General features: G+C 44.2%; 1 protein-coding gene across 1 annotated transcript in view; it reads right to left on the bottom strand.

The window, feature by feature from the left end:
• LOC115165045 (chondroitin sulfate proteoglycan 4) overlaps positions 1 to 20212 on the bottom strand; it is a 76819-nt gene that overhangs the window by 39073 nt on the left and 17534 nt on the right. Inside the window, exons 3-9 of the mRNA XM_029718072.1 lie at positions 11029 to 14075; positions 10409 to 10578; positions 8505 to 8893; positions 5435 to 5626; positions 2815 to 2913; positions 2481 to 2663; positions 1896 to 2072 (exon numbers count right to left, since the gene is read on the bottom strand). Of these exons, the coding sequence (XP_029573932.1) occupies positions 1896 to 2072; positions 2481 to 2663; positions 2815 to 2913; positions 5435 to 5626; positions 8505 to 8893; positions 10409 to 10578; positions 11029 to 14075 (4257 nt within the window). The remainder of the gene's footprint in view (positions 1 to 1895; positions 2073 to 2480; positions 2664 to 2814; positions 2914 to 5434; positions 5627 to 8504; positions 8894 to 10408; positions 10579 to 11028; positions 14076 to 20212) is intronic.

Raw genomic sequence — 20212 nt, 5'->3', positions numbered from 1 at the left:
TTACCACTAGCCCCCCCCCCTCCACAACATAGCTGGCATTCCTTACCACTAGCCTCCCCCAGCCCAGTCCCAACACTGCCTGCCCACATCATGAAGCATATTGACTGACCGCTGCCTAAGCCTTGTTGCCAGAGACGAACTGCCAGAGCCACCCAGCAGGCCAGCAAGTAAAAAAAGAACCAGGGTCTACATTCCAAATGGCACCCTATTCCCTATATAGTGCACTACTTTAGACCAGAGCCCTATTCCCTATATAGTGCACTACTTTAGACCAGAGCCCTATTCCCTATATAGTGCACTACTATAGACCAGAGCCCTATTCCCTATATAGTGCACTACTATAGACCAGAGCCCTATTCCCTATATAGTGCACTACTATAGACCAGAGCCCTATTCCCTATATAGTGCACTACTATAGACCAGAGCCCTATTCCCTATATAGTGCACTACTATAGACCCAGAGCCCTATATAGTGCACTACTATAGACCCAGAGCCCTATTCCCTATATAGTGCACTACTATAGACCAGAGCCCTATTCCCTATATAGTGCACTACTATAGACCAGAGCCCTATTCCCTATATAGTGCACTACTTTAGACCAGAGCCCTATTCCCTATATAGTGGACTACTATAGACCAGAGCCCTATTCTCTATATAGTGCACTACTATAGACATTTGACATTTTGACATTTTAGTCATTTAGCAGACGCTCTTATCCAGAGCGACTTACATTTCATACATTTCATTTAATACATTTTTTTTTTCTTCGTACTGGCCACCATGGGAATCGAACCCACAACCCTGGCGTTGCAAACACCATGCGTTGCATACACCATGCTCTACCAACTGAGCTACAGGGAAGTTAGTTGACCAGAGCCCTATTCCCTATATAGTGCACTACTATAGACCAGAGCTGGTAAAAAGTATAGTGCCATTTGGGATACAACCAGGGTCGACTAAATATTTGCATATCTCACCCCGAGGACCCTGTTGGCCAGTGATGACTGGAGGACTCACCCCGAGGACCCTGTTGGTCAGTGATGACTGGAGGACTCACCCCGAGGACCCTGTTGGTCAGTGATGACTGGAGGACTCACGCTGAGGACCCTGTTGGTCAGTGATGACTGGAGGACTCACCCTGAGGACCCTGTTGGTCAGTGATGACTGGAGGACTCACCCTGAGGACCCTGTTGGTCAGTGATGACTGGAGGACTCACCCTGAGAACCCTGTTGGTCAGTGATGACTGGAGGACTCACCCTGAGGACCCTGTTGGTCAGTGATGACTGGAGGACTCACCCTGAGGACCCTGTTGGTCAGTGATGACTGGAGGACTCACCCTGAGGACGCTGTTGGTCAGTGATGACTGGAGGACTCACCCCGAGGACCCTGTTGGCCAGTGATGACTAGAGGACTCACCCTGAGGACCCTGTTGGTCAGTGATGACTGGAGGACTCACCCTGAGGACCCTGTTGGTGGTGATGACTGGAGGACTCACGCTGAGGACCCTGCTGGTCAGTGATGACTGGAGGACTCACCCCGAGGACCCTGTTGGCCAGTGATGACTGGAGGACTCACCCCGAGGACCCTGTTGGTCAGTGATGACTGGAGGACTCACCCTGAGGACCCTGTTGGTGGTGATGACTGGAGGACTCAGCCTGAGGATGCTGTTGGTCAGTGATGACTGGAGGACTCACCCTGAGAACCCTGTTAGTCAGTGATGACTGGAGGACTCACCCGAGGACCCTGTTGGTCAGTGATGACTGGAGGACTCACCCTGAGGACCCTGTTGGTCAGTGATGACTGGAGGACTCACCCTGAGAACCCTGTTAGTCAGTGATGACTGGAGGACTCACCCTGAGGACCCTGTTGGTCAGTGATGACTGGAGGACTCACCCTGAGGACCCTGTTGGCGGTGATGACTGGATGCTGGTCGTTGACGGCTGTGACCTGGATGTACACGGTGCAGGGAGAGCTCTGTTTCCTCAGGCCTGTGTCGTTGGCCACCACGGTGAAGTTGTCTTCTAATGTCTCACTGCTGTCATGGATGTAGTAGATTAACTCCTGCTCAACCTAGAGGGGGCATGAGGGTCAAAATGGAGTCAGAAACTTTGATTGGAATGTTATTTTAATATAAGGTGTCTTTTGAGTGTCTATAAAAAAAAAATCATGAGGTGAAGAAGTTAGAGGTAACATTTTACTTAAGTCATACAGGTATACGCTGTCATAATGCATTATAAGACTTCTTACAAGTGTCTATGAACTGCTTATAATGTGGTATTAGATTGATTACTCGAGATGATCTAAACTAAACCAAGGATCCTGAGGAACTCATATAGTAATAGTTTTAGGTTGTGTAGAAATATATAAAACTATCGAAATATTTAAAAATATATATATTTGTAGAATTACATATACAGTATTTTAATGTCTCCTTCTTCAACATGAGAACAAAAAAAAGAGAGAATAACAGAGTCTTACCTGACGTCTGGTGAAAGACAGCACAGGAACCCCGGGGTAACGTGAATGTTCTATATATCCATTCTGTGACGGCTCAGTCAAACTGTACAGGAAGTTGAGGCCAGAGAAGTGTCGGTTGGTGACCCTGAGCACTTCCTGTGTCAAGGCCTTGGACCCGCCCTCTCTCAGGGTGAAATTGGACACCTGCAGTGGTAGAAGGAATAGCATTTATTGGAAGCTTGCAGTCATAGATGAATTATACACTAATTTACAAATGTACATAAAATGTATGATAGCACAATAATTCTACAATTCAAAACAATACAATAATTCTACAATAACAAAACAATAATACCTGGAGTGGGATGAGGCGGGGGATTATGTCCACGGATATCCTGATATTATTGACCTCTGTGACACCGTTGGAGACGTCCAATAGGAATGTGTCGTTGACCTAAACAGGAAGAAGAGAGTTTTACATTGACCTTTTAGTCATTTAACAGTCCTTTAAAATTCCAGTCAATTCAGGAAATACATAGAAATTACAATTATTTTTCAATGTTTTTAAAATTAAGAAAAATGTGAATTTTGTTTACTTCCTGAATTGACCCCAACCCTGTAAAGACCAGTGCAGTGGCCTGGGGTGGTCCAGTCTAATGGATAGTACCCTCATCCTTCTGAGACATACCGCTCTCCCTACTTCCCTGCCTATTTTTCACTCTCTATTCATTCAACTTAAAATACAGTAGAGGGGCTTAGTAGTAAGAAAAGACAAGTGTGCCCTTGTTAGCGGAAGAAAGGCAAGTCCAACAGACCTGGCCAAGGTCTGTCTGTCTTGGTAGTGGAAGACGTGGCCAAGGTCTGTCTGTCTTGGTAGTGGAAGACCTGGCCAAGGTCTGTCTGTCTTGGTAGTGGAAGACGTGGCCAGGGTCTGTCTGTCTTGGTAGTGGAAGACGTGGCCAAGGTCTGTCTGTCTTGGTAGTGGAAGACGTGGCCAGGGTCTGTCTGTCTTGTTAGTGGAAGACGTGGCCAGGGTCTGTCTGTCTTGTTAGTGGAAGACCTGGCCAAGGTCTGTCTGTCTTGTTAGTGGAAGACCTGGCCAAGGTCTGTCTGTCTTGTTAGTGGAAGACCTGGCCAGGGTCCGTCTGTCTTGGTAGTGGAAGACCTGGCCAGGGTCCGTCTGTCTTGGTAGTGGAAGACGTGGCCAAGGTCTGTCTGTCTTGGTAGTGGAAGACCTGGCCAGGGTCTGTCTGTCTTGGTAGTGGAAGACCTGGCCAGGGTCTGTCTGTCTTGGTAGTGGAAGACGTGGCCAAGGTCTGTCTGTCTTGGTAGTGGAAGACCTGGCCAGGGTCTGTCTGTCTTGGTAGTGGAAGACCTGGCCAGGGTCCGTCTGTCTTGGTAGTGGAAGACGTGGCCAGGGTCTGTCTGTCTTGTTAGTGGAAGACCTGGCCAGGGTCTGTCTGTCTTGGTAGTGGAAGACCTGGCCAGGGTCCGTCTGTCTTGGTAGTGGAAGACCTGGCCAAGGTCTGTCTGTCTTGGTAGTGGAAGACCTGGCCAGGGTCTGTCTGTCTTGTTAGTGGAAGACGTGGCCAAGGTCTGTCTGTCTTGGTAGTGGAAGACCTGGCCAAGGTCTGTCTGTCTTGGTAGTGGAAGACCTGGCCAGGGTCTGTCTGTCTTGGTAGTGGAAGACGTGGCCAAGGTCTGTCTGTCTTGGTAGTGGAAGACCTGGCCAGGGTCCGTCTGTCTTGGTAGTGGAAGACGTGGCCAGGGTCTGTCTGTCTTGGTAGTGGAAGACCTGGCCAGGGTCTGTCTGTCCTGGTAGTGGAAGACCTGGCCAAGGTCTGTCTGTCTTGGTAGTGGAAGACGTGGCCAGGGTCTGTCTGTCTTGGTAGTGGAAGACCTGGCCAGGGTCTGTCTGTCTTGGTAGTGGAAGACGTGGCCAGGGTCTGTCTGTCTTGTTAGTGGAAGACCTGGCCAAGGTCTGTCTGTCTTGTTAGTGGAAGACCTGGCCAAGGTCTGTCTGTCTTGTTAGTGGAAGACCTGGCCAGGGTCTGTCTGTCCTGGTAGTGGAAGACCTGGCCAGGGTCCGTCTGTCTTGTTAGTGGAAGACCTGGCCAGGGTCCGTCTGTCTTGGTAGTGGAAGACGTGGCCAAGGTCTGTCTGTCTTGGTAGTGGAAGACCTGGCCAGGGTCTGTCTGTCTTGGTAGTGGAAGACGTGGCCAAGGTCTGTCTGTCTTGGTAGTGGAAGACGTGGCCAGGGTCTGTCTGTCTTGGTAGTGGAAGACGTGGCCAGGGTCTGTCTGTCTTGTTAGTGGAAGACCTGGCCAAGGTCTGTCTGTCTTGTTAGTGGAAGACCTGGCCAAGGTCTGTCTGTCTTGGTAGTGGAAGACGTGGCCAGGGTCTGTCTGTCTTGGTAGTGGAAGACGTGGCCAGGGTCTGTCTGTCTTGGTAGTGGAAGACCTGGCCAGGGTCTGTCTGTCCTGGTAGTGGAAGACCTGGCCAAGGTCTGTCTGTCTTGTTAGTGGAAGACCTGGCCAAGGTCTGTCTGTCTTGGTAGTGGAAGACGTGGCCAGGTTCTGTCTGTCTTGGTAGTGGAAGACGTGGCCAAGGTCTGTCTGTCTTGGTAGTGGAAGACCTGGCCAGGGTCTGTCTGTCTTGTTAGTGGAAGACCTGGCCAAGGTCTGTCTGTCTTGTTAGTGGAAGACGTGGCCAGGGTCTGTCTGTCTTGTTAGTGGAAGACCTGGCCAGGGTCTGTCTGTCTTGGTAGTGGAAGACCTGGCCAGGGTCTGTCTGTCTTGGTAGTGGAAGACCTGGCCAGGGTCCGTCTGTCTTGGTAGTGGAAGACCTGGCCAGGGTCTGTCTGCATGTCAGCCCTCACCCTTCTGACACACATTGTCTTCTTTACTTTCCTGTCTTTTTGTCTCTAAAACATTCAAGTTAAAATACAGAAGGACAAAAAGTCAAGTCCAGCAGACCTGGCTGGGGGTCGTCTGCATGTACTGGATGTTGCCAGCGTTGACGTCTTCCTGGGAGAAGGTCTGGACGGGGATCTGTTCAGTTCCAACATACTGCTCCTCAGCCTCCACGAAGCACCGCAGGAACCCGTGTAGCGGAGCCACCTTCACTGTAAATACAATCTCAGATGGCAGGTTGTCCTCGTGGGTCACCTGGAACAGACAGACAGACAGACAGAGGTTGGAGGCTAGACACAGTGGACAGAGGCTATATACTGTCAAGTATGTCTGCGTCCCAAATGGCACCCTAGTCCCTATATAGTGCACTACTTTTGACCAAGGCCCCCATAGGGAATAGGGTGCCTTCCCCACCTCTGAGATGTTTGGTGTCTAAAGAGGTTAGTTCACGTTTGGTGTATCACTTGGCATCATGTTTCACGTTTGACGTGTTACTTGACTGAAGCTCAGGAGTTAGAATGAAATACTGTACCGGAATACTGAACGACTTGAACCAATACTGACAAATATGTAAATAACATGAGAAAACGGTTTGATCAAACGATCTGTGTAGAAATATTGCTAAACAAAAACACAAATATATTCTAAGCTACGTCAATCATTAACACATTCCCAAACCAGTTACTCATTCAATCATGAATTCCTTAATTCACCCATCTATCCATCCATCCATTCATCCATCCATCCAATAACTCACCCTTCCATCCATTCATCCTTCCATCCATCCATCCATCCAATAACTCACCCTTCCATCCATTCATTCATTCATTCATCCATCCATCCAATCATTCATCCATTAGTCCATCCAATCATTCATCCATCCATCCAATCATTCATCCATTCATTCATACATCCATCCATCCAATCATTCATACAGCCATTAATTCATCCATCCATCCAATCATCCATCCATTCAATCATTCATACATTCATCAATCCATCCATTCATCCAATCATTCATCCATACATCCATCCAATCATACATCCAATCATACATCCAATCATACATACATCCATCCATCCAATCATTCATCCATCCATCCAATCATTCATCCATCCATCCAATCATTCATCCATCCATCCATCCAATCATCCATCCATCCAATCATTCATTCATCCAATCATCCATCTAATCATACATCTAATCATACATACATCCATTCAATCATCCATCCATCCATCCAATCATTCATCCATCCATCCAATCATCCATCCAATCATTCATCCATCCAATCATTCATCCATCCATCCAATCATACATCCATCCATCCAATCATTCATTCATCCATCCATTCAAACATCCATCCAATCATTCATCCATCTATCCATCCATCCAATCATTCATCCATCCATCCATCCAATCATACATCCAAACATCCATCCATCCAATCATACATCCATCCATCCATCCAATCATACATCCATCCATCCATCCAATCATCCATCCATCCATCCATCCAATCATTCATCCATCCATCCAATCATTCATCCATCCATCCATCCAATCATTCATCCATCCATCCAAACATCCATCCAATCATTCATCCATCCATCCAATCATTCATCCATCCATCCAATCATTCATCCATCCATCCATCCAATCATCCATCCATCCATCCATTCAAACATCCATCCATCATTCATCCATCCATCCATCCATTCATACATTCACCCATCCAATCATTCATCCATCCAATCATTCATCCATCCATCCAATCATACATCCATCCATCCAATCATACATCCATCCATCCAATCATACATCCATCCATCCATCCAATCATTCATTCATCCATCCATTCAAACATCCATCCAATCATTCATCCATCTATCCATCCATCCAAACATACATCCATCAATCATTCATCCATCCATCCAATCATACATCCATCCATCCAATCATACATCCATCCATCCAATCATTCATTCATCCATCCATCCATTCAAACATCCATCCAATCATTCATCCATCTATCCATCCAATCATCCATCCATCCATCCATCCAAACATCCATTCATCCATCCATCCAATCATACATCCAATCATACATCCATCCATCCATCCAATCATCCATCCATCCAATAATTCATCCATCTAGCCATCCAATCATTCATCCATCCATCCATCCATCCAAACATACATCCATCCAATCATTCATCCATCCAATCATTCATCCATCCATCCAATCATACATCCATCCATCCAATCATACATCCATCCATCAAATCATTCATTCATTCATCCATCCATTCAAACATCCATCCAAACATCCATCCATCAATCATTCATCCATCCATCCAATCATACATCCATCCATCCAATCATTCATTCATTCATCCATTCAAACATCCATCCAATCATTCATTTATCTATCCATCCATCCATCCAATCATACATCCATCCAATCATTCATCCATCTATCCATCCAATCATTCATCCATCCATCCAAACATCCATCCATCCAATCATACATCCATCCAATCATTCATCCATCCAATCATTCATCCATCTATTCATCCAATCATTCATCCATCCATCCAAACATCCATCCATCCAATCATACATCCATCCAATCATTCATCCATCTATCCATCCATCCAATTATACATCCATCCAAACATCCATCCATCCAATTATACATCCATCCAATCATTCATTCAATCATACATCCAAACATCCATCCATCCAATCATTCATCCATCCAAACATCCATCCATCCAATCATTCATCCATCCATCCAATCATCCATCCAAACATCCATCCATTCATCCATCCATCCATACATTCATCCATACATCCATCCAATCATCCATCCATTCATCCAATCATCCATCCATACATCCATCATTCATCCATCCAATCATTCATCCAATCATTCATCCAATCATCCATCCATCCAATCATTCATCCATCCATCCATCCAATCATCCATCCATCCATCCAATCAACCATTCATCCATCCATCCATCCAATCATTCATCCATCCATCCATCCAATCATCCATTCATCCATCCATCCATCCATCCATCCAATCATCCATCCATCCATCCCCAACCCAGACAACATACATACCTCCAGTCTACTCTGGTCAATCTTCACAGGTTTGCTCTCCTCCACCAGAAAGGTGTTGTTGTGCTGAAGGATAGGGGGCCTCTGATGGCTCTCCAGGTAAACCTTAACGTTGATTCTGGCATTCAGGACGTGACCTTGAACCTTAACCGTCACACTGAACCAGTCCGCCAGGTTCTTGCTGTCATCATGGCGATACGAGACGAGGCCCTTCTTCAGGTCGTGCTGTGTAAACTCCACTGAGATGTTTCCGTGGCGATACAGCCAGCCGTTCTTAGGAGGCTCGGACACCTTGTAGGTGACTTCGCTGTCATCACGGACATTGAGGTTCGTGAGGACGCTGAAGTTACCGGTGGTTACGGTCACTTCCTTTCCCTTCTGGACCAACAGACCTGTGAATGGATGAATTAATTAATTCATGGATGAATCAATGAATAAATGGATGGATAAATTAACAAATAAATTAATGAATGAATGAAAAAAAAGGGTTGCCACAGCCATCTCATTACAACAACACACAAACAATAATTGAGGATGAAAATAAATAAATCGTAGCTGGGGGAAAAAAACACAAAAACGTCAACAGACATTTTCACAGTGGTCTTTGTTCACACAAGTGCAAAATAACGGGCAGCTTGAGCAAGACTGACTACACTCCAAAGGCATTGTACATAATGATTCAATTGATTCTTCGCAAAGCCCCGCTGCAGAATTTAGGGCAACCAAAGTCGCAACGCTCCAATGGATAGCAACCGTTGTCGGGTCCGACACCTCGGACAAACTCAAGTTTTAATCTCATGAAAGCCAGTGAGGGCTATGGCAACAACTGCGAGTTTTCTTCAAAAAAATAAATGTTTTAACGGCTAAATAATTGAACAGTACACCTGGAGTACTTCTGAAATGTAGGAGAAATGTTGGAGTATTTTTCAAATCCAAAATGTTACTATTGTGGCCTCCCGGGTGGCGCAGTGGTCTAAGGCTATGCCACCAGAGATTCTGGGTTCGAGCCCAGGCTCTGCCACAGCCGGCCGCGACCGGGAGGCTCATGGGGCGGCGCACAATTGGCTCAGCGTCGTCCGGGTTAGGGAGGGTTTGGCCGGCAGGGATAACCTTGTCTCATCGCGCATTAGCGACTCCTGTGGCGGGCTGGGTGCAATGCACGCTGACCAGGTCGCTAGGTGTACGGTGTTTCCGGTGCGGCTGGCTTTTTGGTGCGGTGTTGTTGGTACGGCTGGCTTCCGGGTTGGATGTGCGTTGTGTCAAGAAGCAGTGCGGCTTGGTTGGGTCGTGTTTTGGAGGACACATGGCTCTCGACCTTCGCCTCTCCTGAGTCCGTACGGGAGTTGCAGCGATGAGACAAGACAGTAACTACTACCAATTGGATACCACGAAGTTGGGGAGAAAAAAGGGGTATAAAAAAGATAGCTCTCATTGACCATCAAATGTTGCTAAAGATAGCTAGCTAGCCACTTAATATAACTTGTTTTTCTCAAAATGTATGTTAGCTAGCTAAATTAGCTATGTTATGAATACATCTCCCCATCTGCTGTCGACATCAGAATACGAATTGAGACCACTAGTTAGCTCCAAAAGGGGTTATAGAATTGACTTCATGCTGATAGCAATTCAGTGTCAAACTACACTATAAATTTGACCAGGTTCCCGTGAACAAATTGTAATGACAACATACCCAAGAGTGTAGTCTGTATTAATTTTCAATGTATATTAGAAACACAGTTTGAGATCATTGTGAGGGGATAAGGCCAGTAGGTTGAATAGGGAATTGGGCTTCCCGGGAAAAATGTTGTCCGAGGTTGCAACAGTAACCAAAGGGGGTTGGGGCTTAGCGAAAGGGTCAATTGTAAAATATTCTCAGCATATGAAATATTAAATATATACACACATACCTGTGTTGTTGCCGAGGCTCAGGAATGGGTCGTGGGCTGTGACGTCCAGCAGAGTAGAGACTAAGTGTTTCCCGTCGGACACGAACAGCACAAAGCGTCCAGAGTTCACGCCTCGATGGAGGAACAACACTCTCTTCTCTTCCAGGTCCTTCTGGGTGAACTGGAACAGCCTGGAGGTCAGGAAAGTTTAATACAAGTGTCACTCCACAATACATCAAAACAGTTGTATTCTGTAGTCCAGTGGTTGTAGCCCAGAAGTCCCAGTAATTTGTTGTAGCCCTGCTGAGTTCTCCTGATTCACCTATTCAACGGCTTGATGATTAGTTGACAAGTTGAATCAGGTGTGCTAGCTGTGGAATCGATCAAATACATGGAACATCTGGGAGTCCCAGAGGAGAGATTTGAAAAAACCACTGCTGTAGTCCACAACCCTAACACACCAGGTGGTCTTAAGGTACTGAGCCTAGCCTCATCCAGTCAACATAGCCAACTGACAAGACATATTAAAGAGTAAAAACAACATTGTGGACCACTCATGTTTGAGACAATATAGAACATCCATAGACAGTCAAAATACATTATATCATTAATATGTACAAAAAAAACTAAACAAAAAGTACCTGAGAGAGGTGTCGTTTACCAGAACCAGGTCTCCCATCGGGATTCCCCGTCGCGTGTAGACCAACTGCCCGTCGCTGAAGTCCGAGTCTGCGTCATGGTAACAGAGATCGTCCAGGGTTAGCAACCGCTGCCCATCCCTTACCACGTGGAAAACTTTATCGACAATGCGCACTGGCTTTTCGTCATTAACTAGCTGGATGGATATGTTGAACGTCCCTTCTTTGGATCCGACTTCATCGTCCGCGACGAAGGATTTGGACTCCTGACTAGTGGAGGCTATGAATGTGAACTGATCCTGAGTGGTCTCCGTGTCGTCATGTATGTACATTACGCGCTCCTCCAAGAGATCCTGGTTGCTGAATGTTAGGATGTTGTTGTAACTGGCGTTAGAGTTGGACAGGTTGATCCGTGCTAACTTCCCATGTTTGGGGCTACTTGTAACGGTGTAGTACAACTCCTTGGTGCTAAGAGTCTCTGCAAACAACTCGTCTTTTGTGATGAGTTTACTCTCTCCCTCCATTATAGATAGTTTGTAATTTCTTATAAATACGCTGTTGACGTCAGCTTTTATTGAGATCTGGAAATCGTAACTTTGTGATTGAGCATGCTTGGAGAACACTTGGAATTTAAACGTGTCACTTGTGTCTTCGTATGGTCTGTCGACCAGTTCGTATTGAACCTTTAGATCAGTGACATTTCTTTGGCTGAAAGTTGAATTTTTCTTCAATAACTCGTTAACAAGGAGAAGTTGTCCTTTCTTCGGCGAGGAGAGAACTCTGAAGTGCAGATCATCCTCTGATAGTGTCACAACGTCCACTGTGGCATAAAGATACTGTGAGTCCAACGTCACTTTCCGAACTTTATTAATATCGGCCATTACGTTCCTGACTAGGTTATAATGTACCCACTTCACTGTGACCGGAAAGACCAGTTCAGTATCAACTCTTCCTGCTACAGTGACCTTGCATTTGAAGTAATCCGTAGCATTGGCAGTCTGGATTTCTTGGAAAGTGCTGAGGTACCGAAGGCGTTCTTTCTCCAGTAGCCTTTGAGAGAAAGAACCGGTGGGCTTCCATTCTCCGCTGGAGTGAAGCCTCTGAAGTTCCCCATACTGAGGAGGCTTGACGACATCATATCGGATGTCCACCACTTGATTCACAGCATTGGTCTGAATGGCCAGTTGCTTGTTACTGATCACAGCTACCTCACCTTGAATGATCTCAAGCCCAGTGTTGTTGGCGATCTTATACTCCAAACCTATGGCCATGATCCTCAGAACCACCGTGTTGCTCACCTTGTCTCCATCACTGACCCTCAGCACGATCCTGGAGTTCCTCACCCCAGTGTGGACATAGTTCACCTTCCCTTCCTCTAGATCAGAATGGGAGAACGTGGTCACTGCGGTGTCGGGGTTATCTCCCACCTCCAGATAACCAGCGTCAGGGTTCAGGTTCCCCAGGATGGAGAAGACCAGGTCGGTGTGGTTGCTGTCAATGTCTGTGGCTTTCAACACCTCTTTGGTTAGGAGTTTTCTAGAATTCTCCAACAGGACAAAGAGGTTCCCCTGAGGCAGTCTGAGCTCTGGGGCGTCATTGGTGGGGGTCACTGTGATGTTGTAGCGGTACCTTCTCGTCCCCTGCAGGTATGTGGGAACCACCTTCCTGGAGGAAGAGAAGATAGAGAAGGTGAAAAAGTCTTCTGGGTCCTCTGATCCTCCGTGGATGTACATCACCCTGCCGTGCCACAGGTCCAGCATGCTAAAGATGTTCTCCTCTTGGTCCTGGTCCACATCCAATCGTATCTGACCATGCACCGGCTGCTCCTGGATCCGGAACATGATTTGAGACTGGCGTACCCCGAGCTTCTTGAAGTCCAGGTGCACCTTGATGTGCTTGGACTCTAGAGACCCACGCCCACCCTCTGAGACTACAAGGTTCCTGAGCAGCACGAAGTTGGCCCCGTACTTCTTGTCCAGCCCCCTGGCCAGAGTGAACATAGGGAATTCTGGGGTGGGGGTGACCGAAGTGGGATCGAACCGGGAGTTGGGGACAGTCGGGATAGTAGTTGGACCCATCGTGGTCGAGGGCTCTGGTTCTTTCTCCGGCTCGCAGCCCACCGATATATCTTTAGTGACTACAGCATTAGGCAGACCCATCATAACCCCATTGACTTTCATGTCCTTCAGGCAGCCCTTAAAAGAACCTCCTCGGACTCTGTTTCCCAACACAGACACCAGACCCATCTTCCTTACTTCTGAACGTGTGCTGTCATCAATGCCCCCCACAAACAGCGACCCTCTCAGCTGGAGTCCCTTGGAGCGAGAGCTGATGCTAGTCTTCACCGTCTCCTTGTCCACTGTCAGCTGGAGGGTCTTGGGGCTGAAGAACATCTTCACTGAATGCCAGTTCCTGTCATTGATAAAGGTGAGGGATTTAAGTTCTGTCTTGGTGCCTCCTTTAACCACGATGGCCACCAGCAGCCCCTCTTGGATTTCAACTGCCACAAAGTCCCCCTGTCTGGCCGAGTTGTACAAGACAATCCCCTCTTTAGCCGAGGTGTGAACCACACACTCAAACAGCGCCTCTTGCTGGTTGTGGGAGACGTTCCAGGGTGGCAGGGAGACATACGCTCTTGAACTAAAGAAACTAACAGGATCCTCCTCGCCGGCAAAGAACTGGGGACTACAGCCCAAAGAAACCTCATAGACACTCTTGAATCCAGGGTACGGTCTCAACGACGATAGCATATTGTTCTCGTTGAAAACAGCCTGGTCCACGCACCCCCTGAATCCTGTTAGGTCATTGGGTAGATAGAGCTTGTCTAGGCCTCCAGACCCGCCGACGTACAGCCCGTCCTGGATAGTAAGATCCTGCTTCTGAGACCCGTGCCCAGGCATCCTGAGGCTGGTGTGGGAGTACTGGTCCATAGTTAGGGTGACATTATAGCGGTCGTGGAGGAGCTCAGCAGTGTGCCAGGCCAGGTCGTTTAGTTGGGTGCTGCTCTCTGATCTCAGCAACCGCTCACCATACCCCAGGTCCAGCTTCACCTGAACAGAGGAAGGAAGAAGAGACTTATATATATATATATATATATCTCAATTTAAACTGGAGTTTTAAACTTCAACATTTACTGTCATAAAACCTAACCCAACCGTTAAGCCTAATCATAACCAATTGGAATGACTTGCCTATTCATAATCACTAAACTTAATTAACCAATCACATTGTTGCCTTGAGATAGAGCTGATCTTAGAACAAGACTGAATAGCACAACACCACTAAGCCAGATACACATTGTGTTTTGTCACACTCACTCATATTGCATAACTACATTACTATTCAGTAGTATTTATATTTTAGTGAGAGAAAAAAAAAAACCTTTTTTCCATTTTGGTTCTATTCATTCTTAGCATTTAAATAAGAACATGTCCCAATTTTACTGTAATTTAAAAATAAAATAGACATTCTCAGCATCACTTGGGAATAATCACCCTGACACTTGTTATCATTATGTTATCATGAATACATTTCCTATTTATGATGTCACCTGCAGTTAAAACAGAGAGTTTTGTTTCCGCCTGCAAGCAGGAAGACCCCTATTATCTTTGTCCATGTCTCTGTGCCAAATGGCACCCTATTCCCTATTTAGTGCACAACTTTTGACCAGGTCCCTTAGGGCACCACTATATAGGGAATAGGGTCCCATTTGGGCTGCCGTCTGCGTCTCTATGGAGCTCTGCATCGGGAGGAAATGGCCTGTCAAGGCTTGCTACTGAGTCCCAGCTATACAAGCAGGGTTTCAAGACAACACGACAGCAATGCTAATCTCTAAAACTGATTAATTCGGAAAGAGACCTCAAGCCTGAGAACAAGTCGAAAGAGGAAGAAAAAAATAAACTTTAGTGAATTTGTTGTCCTAAGTTGGTTTAAGGGTAAGGATGAGCAGTTTTCACCCAGTTCTCTTGCTCCACTCAACAGAAAATCCACGCAGTGCAATTGTCAACGCATCTTACATTTCACTCCCACACACGAAAAGAAAAGTGTAGCCAGGGAGAACTTTTTCCAGTCGCAAGGATTTCTCACATGTGAGGTTTCTTTCTATTGAACACGTCTCTGAAAAGGTCTATCTGTCTCCTCGCTTGTTTTTTGTGATTTCATCACAAAAACCTTATAGTGAGAAGCTAAGTTTAACCGGTATCTTCAAGCAACAAATGTATTTCCTTATTACAGCTCTGTCAGCACAGCTCACGCTCTCTCCTGGCCCAGAAACACTGAGGCCAGACCACCATGCTTGCAACATAAACCCTTGTAACCTACAACCCGAGCTAAGACTTTTGAGGTGGGCTCTATTTTAAACCATAACAGAGATTGCAGACAGTAACGTAAACCAGAAACTGCTGTGTTCCTCTATGTCTTATTGATCAAATTGTAAAGCCAGTATAATTTCTGTTTTGTAGCTTGTAGAGGAGATTGCGGAAATATAAACCAGTAGCAGAAACTAGATTCCAAAGCCAGTTCATTAATAGGAGCATTACAGTGCCTTCAGAAAGTATTCATACCCCTTAACTTTTCCACATTTTAGAACAGAAATACAGACATATCTTATTTACATAATTATTCACACCCTTCTGAGTCAATACTTTGTAGAAGCACCTTCGGCGGCGATTACAGCTGTGAGTCTTTCTGGGTAATTCTCTAAGGGCTTTCTTGGTAAGTCTCTAAGGGCTTTCTGGGTAAGTCTCTAAAGGCTTTCTGGGTAAGTCTCTAAGGGCTTTCTGGGTAAGTCTCTAAGGGCTTTCTGGGTAAGTCTCTAAAGGCTTTCTGGGTAAGTCTCTAAGGGCTTGCCACACCTGGATTGTGCAACATTTGACAATTATTATTTTCTAAATTCTTCAAGCTCTGTCAAATTGGTTGTTGATCATGGCTAGACAACCATTTCCAGGTCTTGTCATAGATTTTCAAGCTGATTTAAGTAAAAACTGTAACTCGGCCATTCAGGAACATTCACTGTCTTCTTGGTAAGCAACTCCAGTGTAAATTTGTCTTTGTGTGTTAGGTTGAACCAGGTCTTTCTGTAGGATTTTGCCTGTGATTTTTTAATCTTTTTTATCCTGAAAAACTCCCCATTTCTTAATGATTACAAGCATACCCATAACATGATGCAGCCACCACCATGCTTAAAAATATGGAGAGTGGTACTCAGTAATGTGTTGTATTGGATTTGCCCCAAAGATAACACTTTGTATTCAGGACAAAAAGTGAATTGCTTTGCCTCACTTTTTGCAGTATTACTTCAGTGCCTTGTTGCAAACAAGATGTATGTTTTGCAATATTTGTATTCTGTACAGGCTTCCTTCTTTTCACCTCTGTCATTTAGATTATTATTGTGGAGTAACTATAATGTTGTTGATCCATCCTCAGTTTTCTCCTATCACAGCCATTAAACTCTAACTGTTTAAATGTCACCATTGGCCTCATGGTAAAATCTCTGAGCGGTTTCCTTCCTCTCCGGCAACTGAGTTAGGAAGGACATCTTTGTAGTGAAAATGTAATTAATAACTTGCTCAAAGGGATATTCAATGTCTGCTTTAAAAATAGGTGCCCTTCTTTGCGAGGAAACCTCCGCTGTAACACAATGTGGAAAAAGTCAAGGGGTGTGAATACTTTCTAAAGGCACTGTATCTCCTGGAACATGACTATGAATAAACATTTCCAGGATATCAGATCGATGGTGACCTCTGAATGTAACATTTACTAATTTCACCATTTGAATGCATCTACAAATGAAATGACCTATCAATGTGCACAACTCTTAAAGTTGCAATATGTATGTTTTTTTTGGGGCAACCTGACCAAATTCACATAGAAATGTGAGTTATAGATCTGTCATTCTCATTGAAAGTCTAAGAAGCAGTAGTTCTATGTGCGGTGTTTCTATGCTTCCCGTTCTTAAGATTTGATTTTAGGTATTTTACTTTCGGTTTTGTACACCAGCTTCAAACAGCTGAAAATACAACATTTTTGGTTATGGAAAATATATTTTACAGCGGTTTGGATGGTACAATGATTCTCCACAGTATACCTGCTTGTTTTGTCACATAAACTGAAATTAGGCAAACTATTTGAATTTTAGCAACCAAAAAAATGGTGGAGAACCTTTAATATACAGTCACAACCTCACCAACTGTATTTCTAACAACATTTTTACATTTTAGTCATTTAGCAGACGCTCTTATCCAGAGCGACTTACAGTACTGAATGCATACATTTCATACTTTTCTTTCTTCCTGTACTGGTCCCCGTGAGAATCGAACCCACAAGCCCGGCATTGCAAACACCATGCAAACACCATGCTCTACATGCTCTACCAACTGAGCCACACTGTATTTCTAACAACCTCACCAACTGTATTTCTAGTTGTTCTGAGGGAGCCTCAACATACGCACCCCTTACAAATATGCGATAATGTGGCTAAAATGACATTGTAAACAACAGCCAACTTTCCCGGGACATAGACATGTCTTATATAGGCAGAAAGCTTAAATTATTGTTAATCTAACTGCAGTGTCCAATTTACAGTAGCTATTACAGCGAAAAAATACCATGCTATTGTTTGAGGATAGTGCAGAACAACAAAATACTTTTATCACGGCAACTGGTTTGATACATTCACCTCTGAAGGTAAATAATGTATTTACATTCAGTAATCTTTCTCTGATTTGTCATCCGGAGGGTCCCAGAGATAAAATGTAGCATAGTTTTGTTTGATAAAATCAATTTTTATATTAAAATGTAGTTTGAACCCCTGCTGTCTCTGGCCCCACAGCCGGCCATCTAGATGTGTGAAGGTAAGTGTTTTTCTGTAGGGAAGCTAACGATGCTTCATGTATATAATTACTGGGAGTGTGTAAACTTACATTTTTTATTTCCATAGCATTTTTGTATGTTCTCTACAGTTATGTACTTGAAAATGTATAAATTGACCAATTCGGCACCTTTGTGCAAACTCCTGTCAGACTTGATACAAAATATTGTGCAGCGATGTAATTCTTCACTGGATCAGTCTGAAACTTTGCACACACACTGCTGCCATCTTATGAACAACCTCTAAATTACACCTGGAATCCTACATCACTGTCTGGCCTTTCTCTTGCATATCAAAGATGATACAAAAAAATAAAACAGAAAATGCATGTTTTTTTTGTTTGTATTATCTTTTACCAGATCTAATGTGTTATATTCTCCTACATTAATGTCACATTTCCACAAACTTCAAAGTGTTTCCTTTCAAATGGTACCAAGAATATGCATATCCTTGCTTCAGGGCCTGAGCTACAGGCAGTTAGATTTGGGTTTGTCCTTTTAGGAGAAAATTGAAGAAGAAAAAAAGAGACCGATCCTTAAGTGGATTTCTATAAATTAAGCCGATATTAAATTTCAGCTTCTTAACTAGCTCTTCCGTATGTTTTTTAAATGTCAAATTTTTATCAATCCAAAAGCCCAGATATGTATAGGTATGAACCTGCTCTATGAAAAGAACCATCCAATGAATAAATGTTTAAGCCATCTGAAATATTTCCACGAGAATTTGAAAACAGATTAGATCCATCTGTATTAGATGAATATGTATACAGATTTTAGCAGACACTCTTATCCAGAGCAACTTACAGTAGTGAATGCATACATTTCATACATTTTTTCCCCCATACTGGTCCCCCATGGGAATCGAACCCACAACCCTGGCGTTGCAAACACCATGCTCTACCAACTGAGCCACACGAGACCCACAGTTATGTACCACAGATGACACAGTCATGTACGCTATTGTCCCTACCAATTTGATTTATATATTAAACCTTTAGTAATATCGAGGTAACTTGACACCGTCAGAAAGCACACACTGTGCAAGACGCCACGTCGAGGCCCATATCAGACAACTTTTGAATGAGTAGGGGAATGAGTAGGGGATGGTCGACAGTATCAAAGGCCTTGGATAGGTCTATAAATATGGCAGCACGGTCATTCCTACGATTTAAGCAATTTAACATATCATCTAAGACATGTGTAGCAGCAGAAATGGTGCTAAGACCAGGGTTAAAACCAGACTGGTGAACATTAACAATACCATTACATTAACAATACCAATACCATTATGTACATTAACAATACCAATACCATTATGTACATTAACAATATAATTACATTAACAATACTATTACATTAACAATACCATTACATTAACAATACCATTACATTAACAATACCATTACATGAACAATATAATTACATTAACAATACCATTACATTAACAATACCATTACATTAACAATACCAATACCATTATGTACATTAACAATACCATTACATTAACAATACCATTACATTAACAATACCATTACATTAACAATATAATTACATTAACAATACCATTACATTAACAATACCAATACCATTATGTACATTAACAATACTATTACATTAACAATACCATTACATTAACAATACCATTACATTAACAATATAATTACATTAACAATACCATTACATTAACAATACCAATACCATTATGTACATTAACAATACTATTACATTAACAATACCATTACATTAACAATACCATTACATTAACAATACCATTACATTAACAATACCAATACCATTATGTACATTAACAATATAATTACATTAACAATATCATTTGAAGTTAAAAACGTTCTTAGCTGAGTGTCTGCAAGTGATTCTAATATTTTTTCAAGGAAAGATAATTTAGAAATTGTCTGGTAGTAATCTAATTCTGTCTGCCTGTCTGTCTGCCTGCCTGTCTACCTGCCTGTCTGTCTGTCTGTCTGCCTGTCTGTCTGTCTGTCTGTCTGTCTGCCTGTCTGCCTGCCTGTCTGTCTGTCTGTCTGTCTGCCTGCCTGCCTGTCTGTCTGCCTGTCTGTCTGTCTGTCTGTCTGCCTGCCTGCCTGTCTGTCTGTCTGTCTGTCTGTCTGTCTGTCTGCCTGCCTGCCTGTCTGTCTGTCTGCCTGCCTGTCTGTTTGTGTTATTGTGCTGAGTGACTGACTGTCAGCTGGGAGCTGGGATAGAGACATAGCTGGAGGTGTGTATGTAACGTGTGTGTGTGTCTGTTGGCCTGAATGTACGTGTGTGTGTGTGTGTGTGTGTGTGTGTGTGTGTGTGTGTG

The sequence above is a fragment of the Salmo trutta genome, chromosome 27 (assembly GCF_901001165.1).
Source record: "Salmo trutta chromosome 27, fSalTru1.1, whole genome shotgun sequence".
Classification (NCBI taxonomy): Eukaryota; Metazoa; Chordata; class Actinopteri; order Salmoniformes; family Salmonidae; genus Salmo; species Salmo trutta.
The sequence above is the reverse complement of the archived record's forward strand: the minus strand, read 5'-3'. Positions and strand labels throughout refer to the sequence as shown.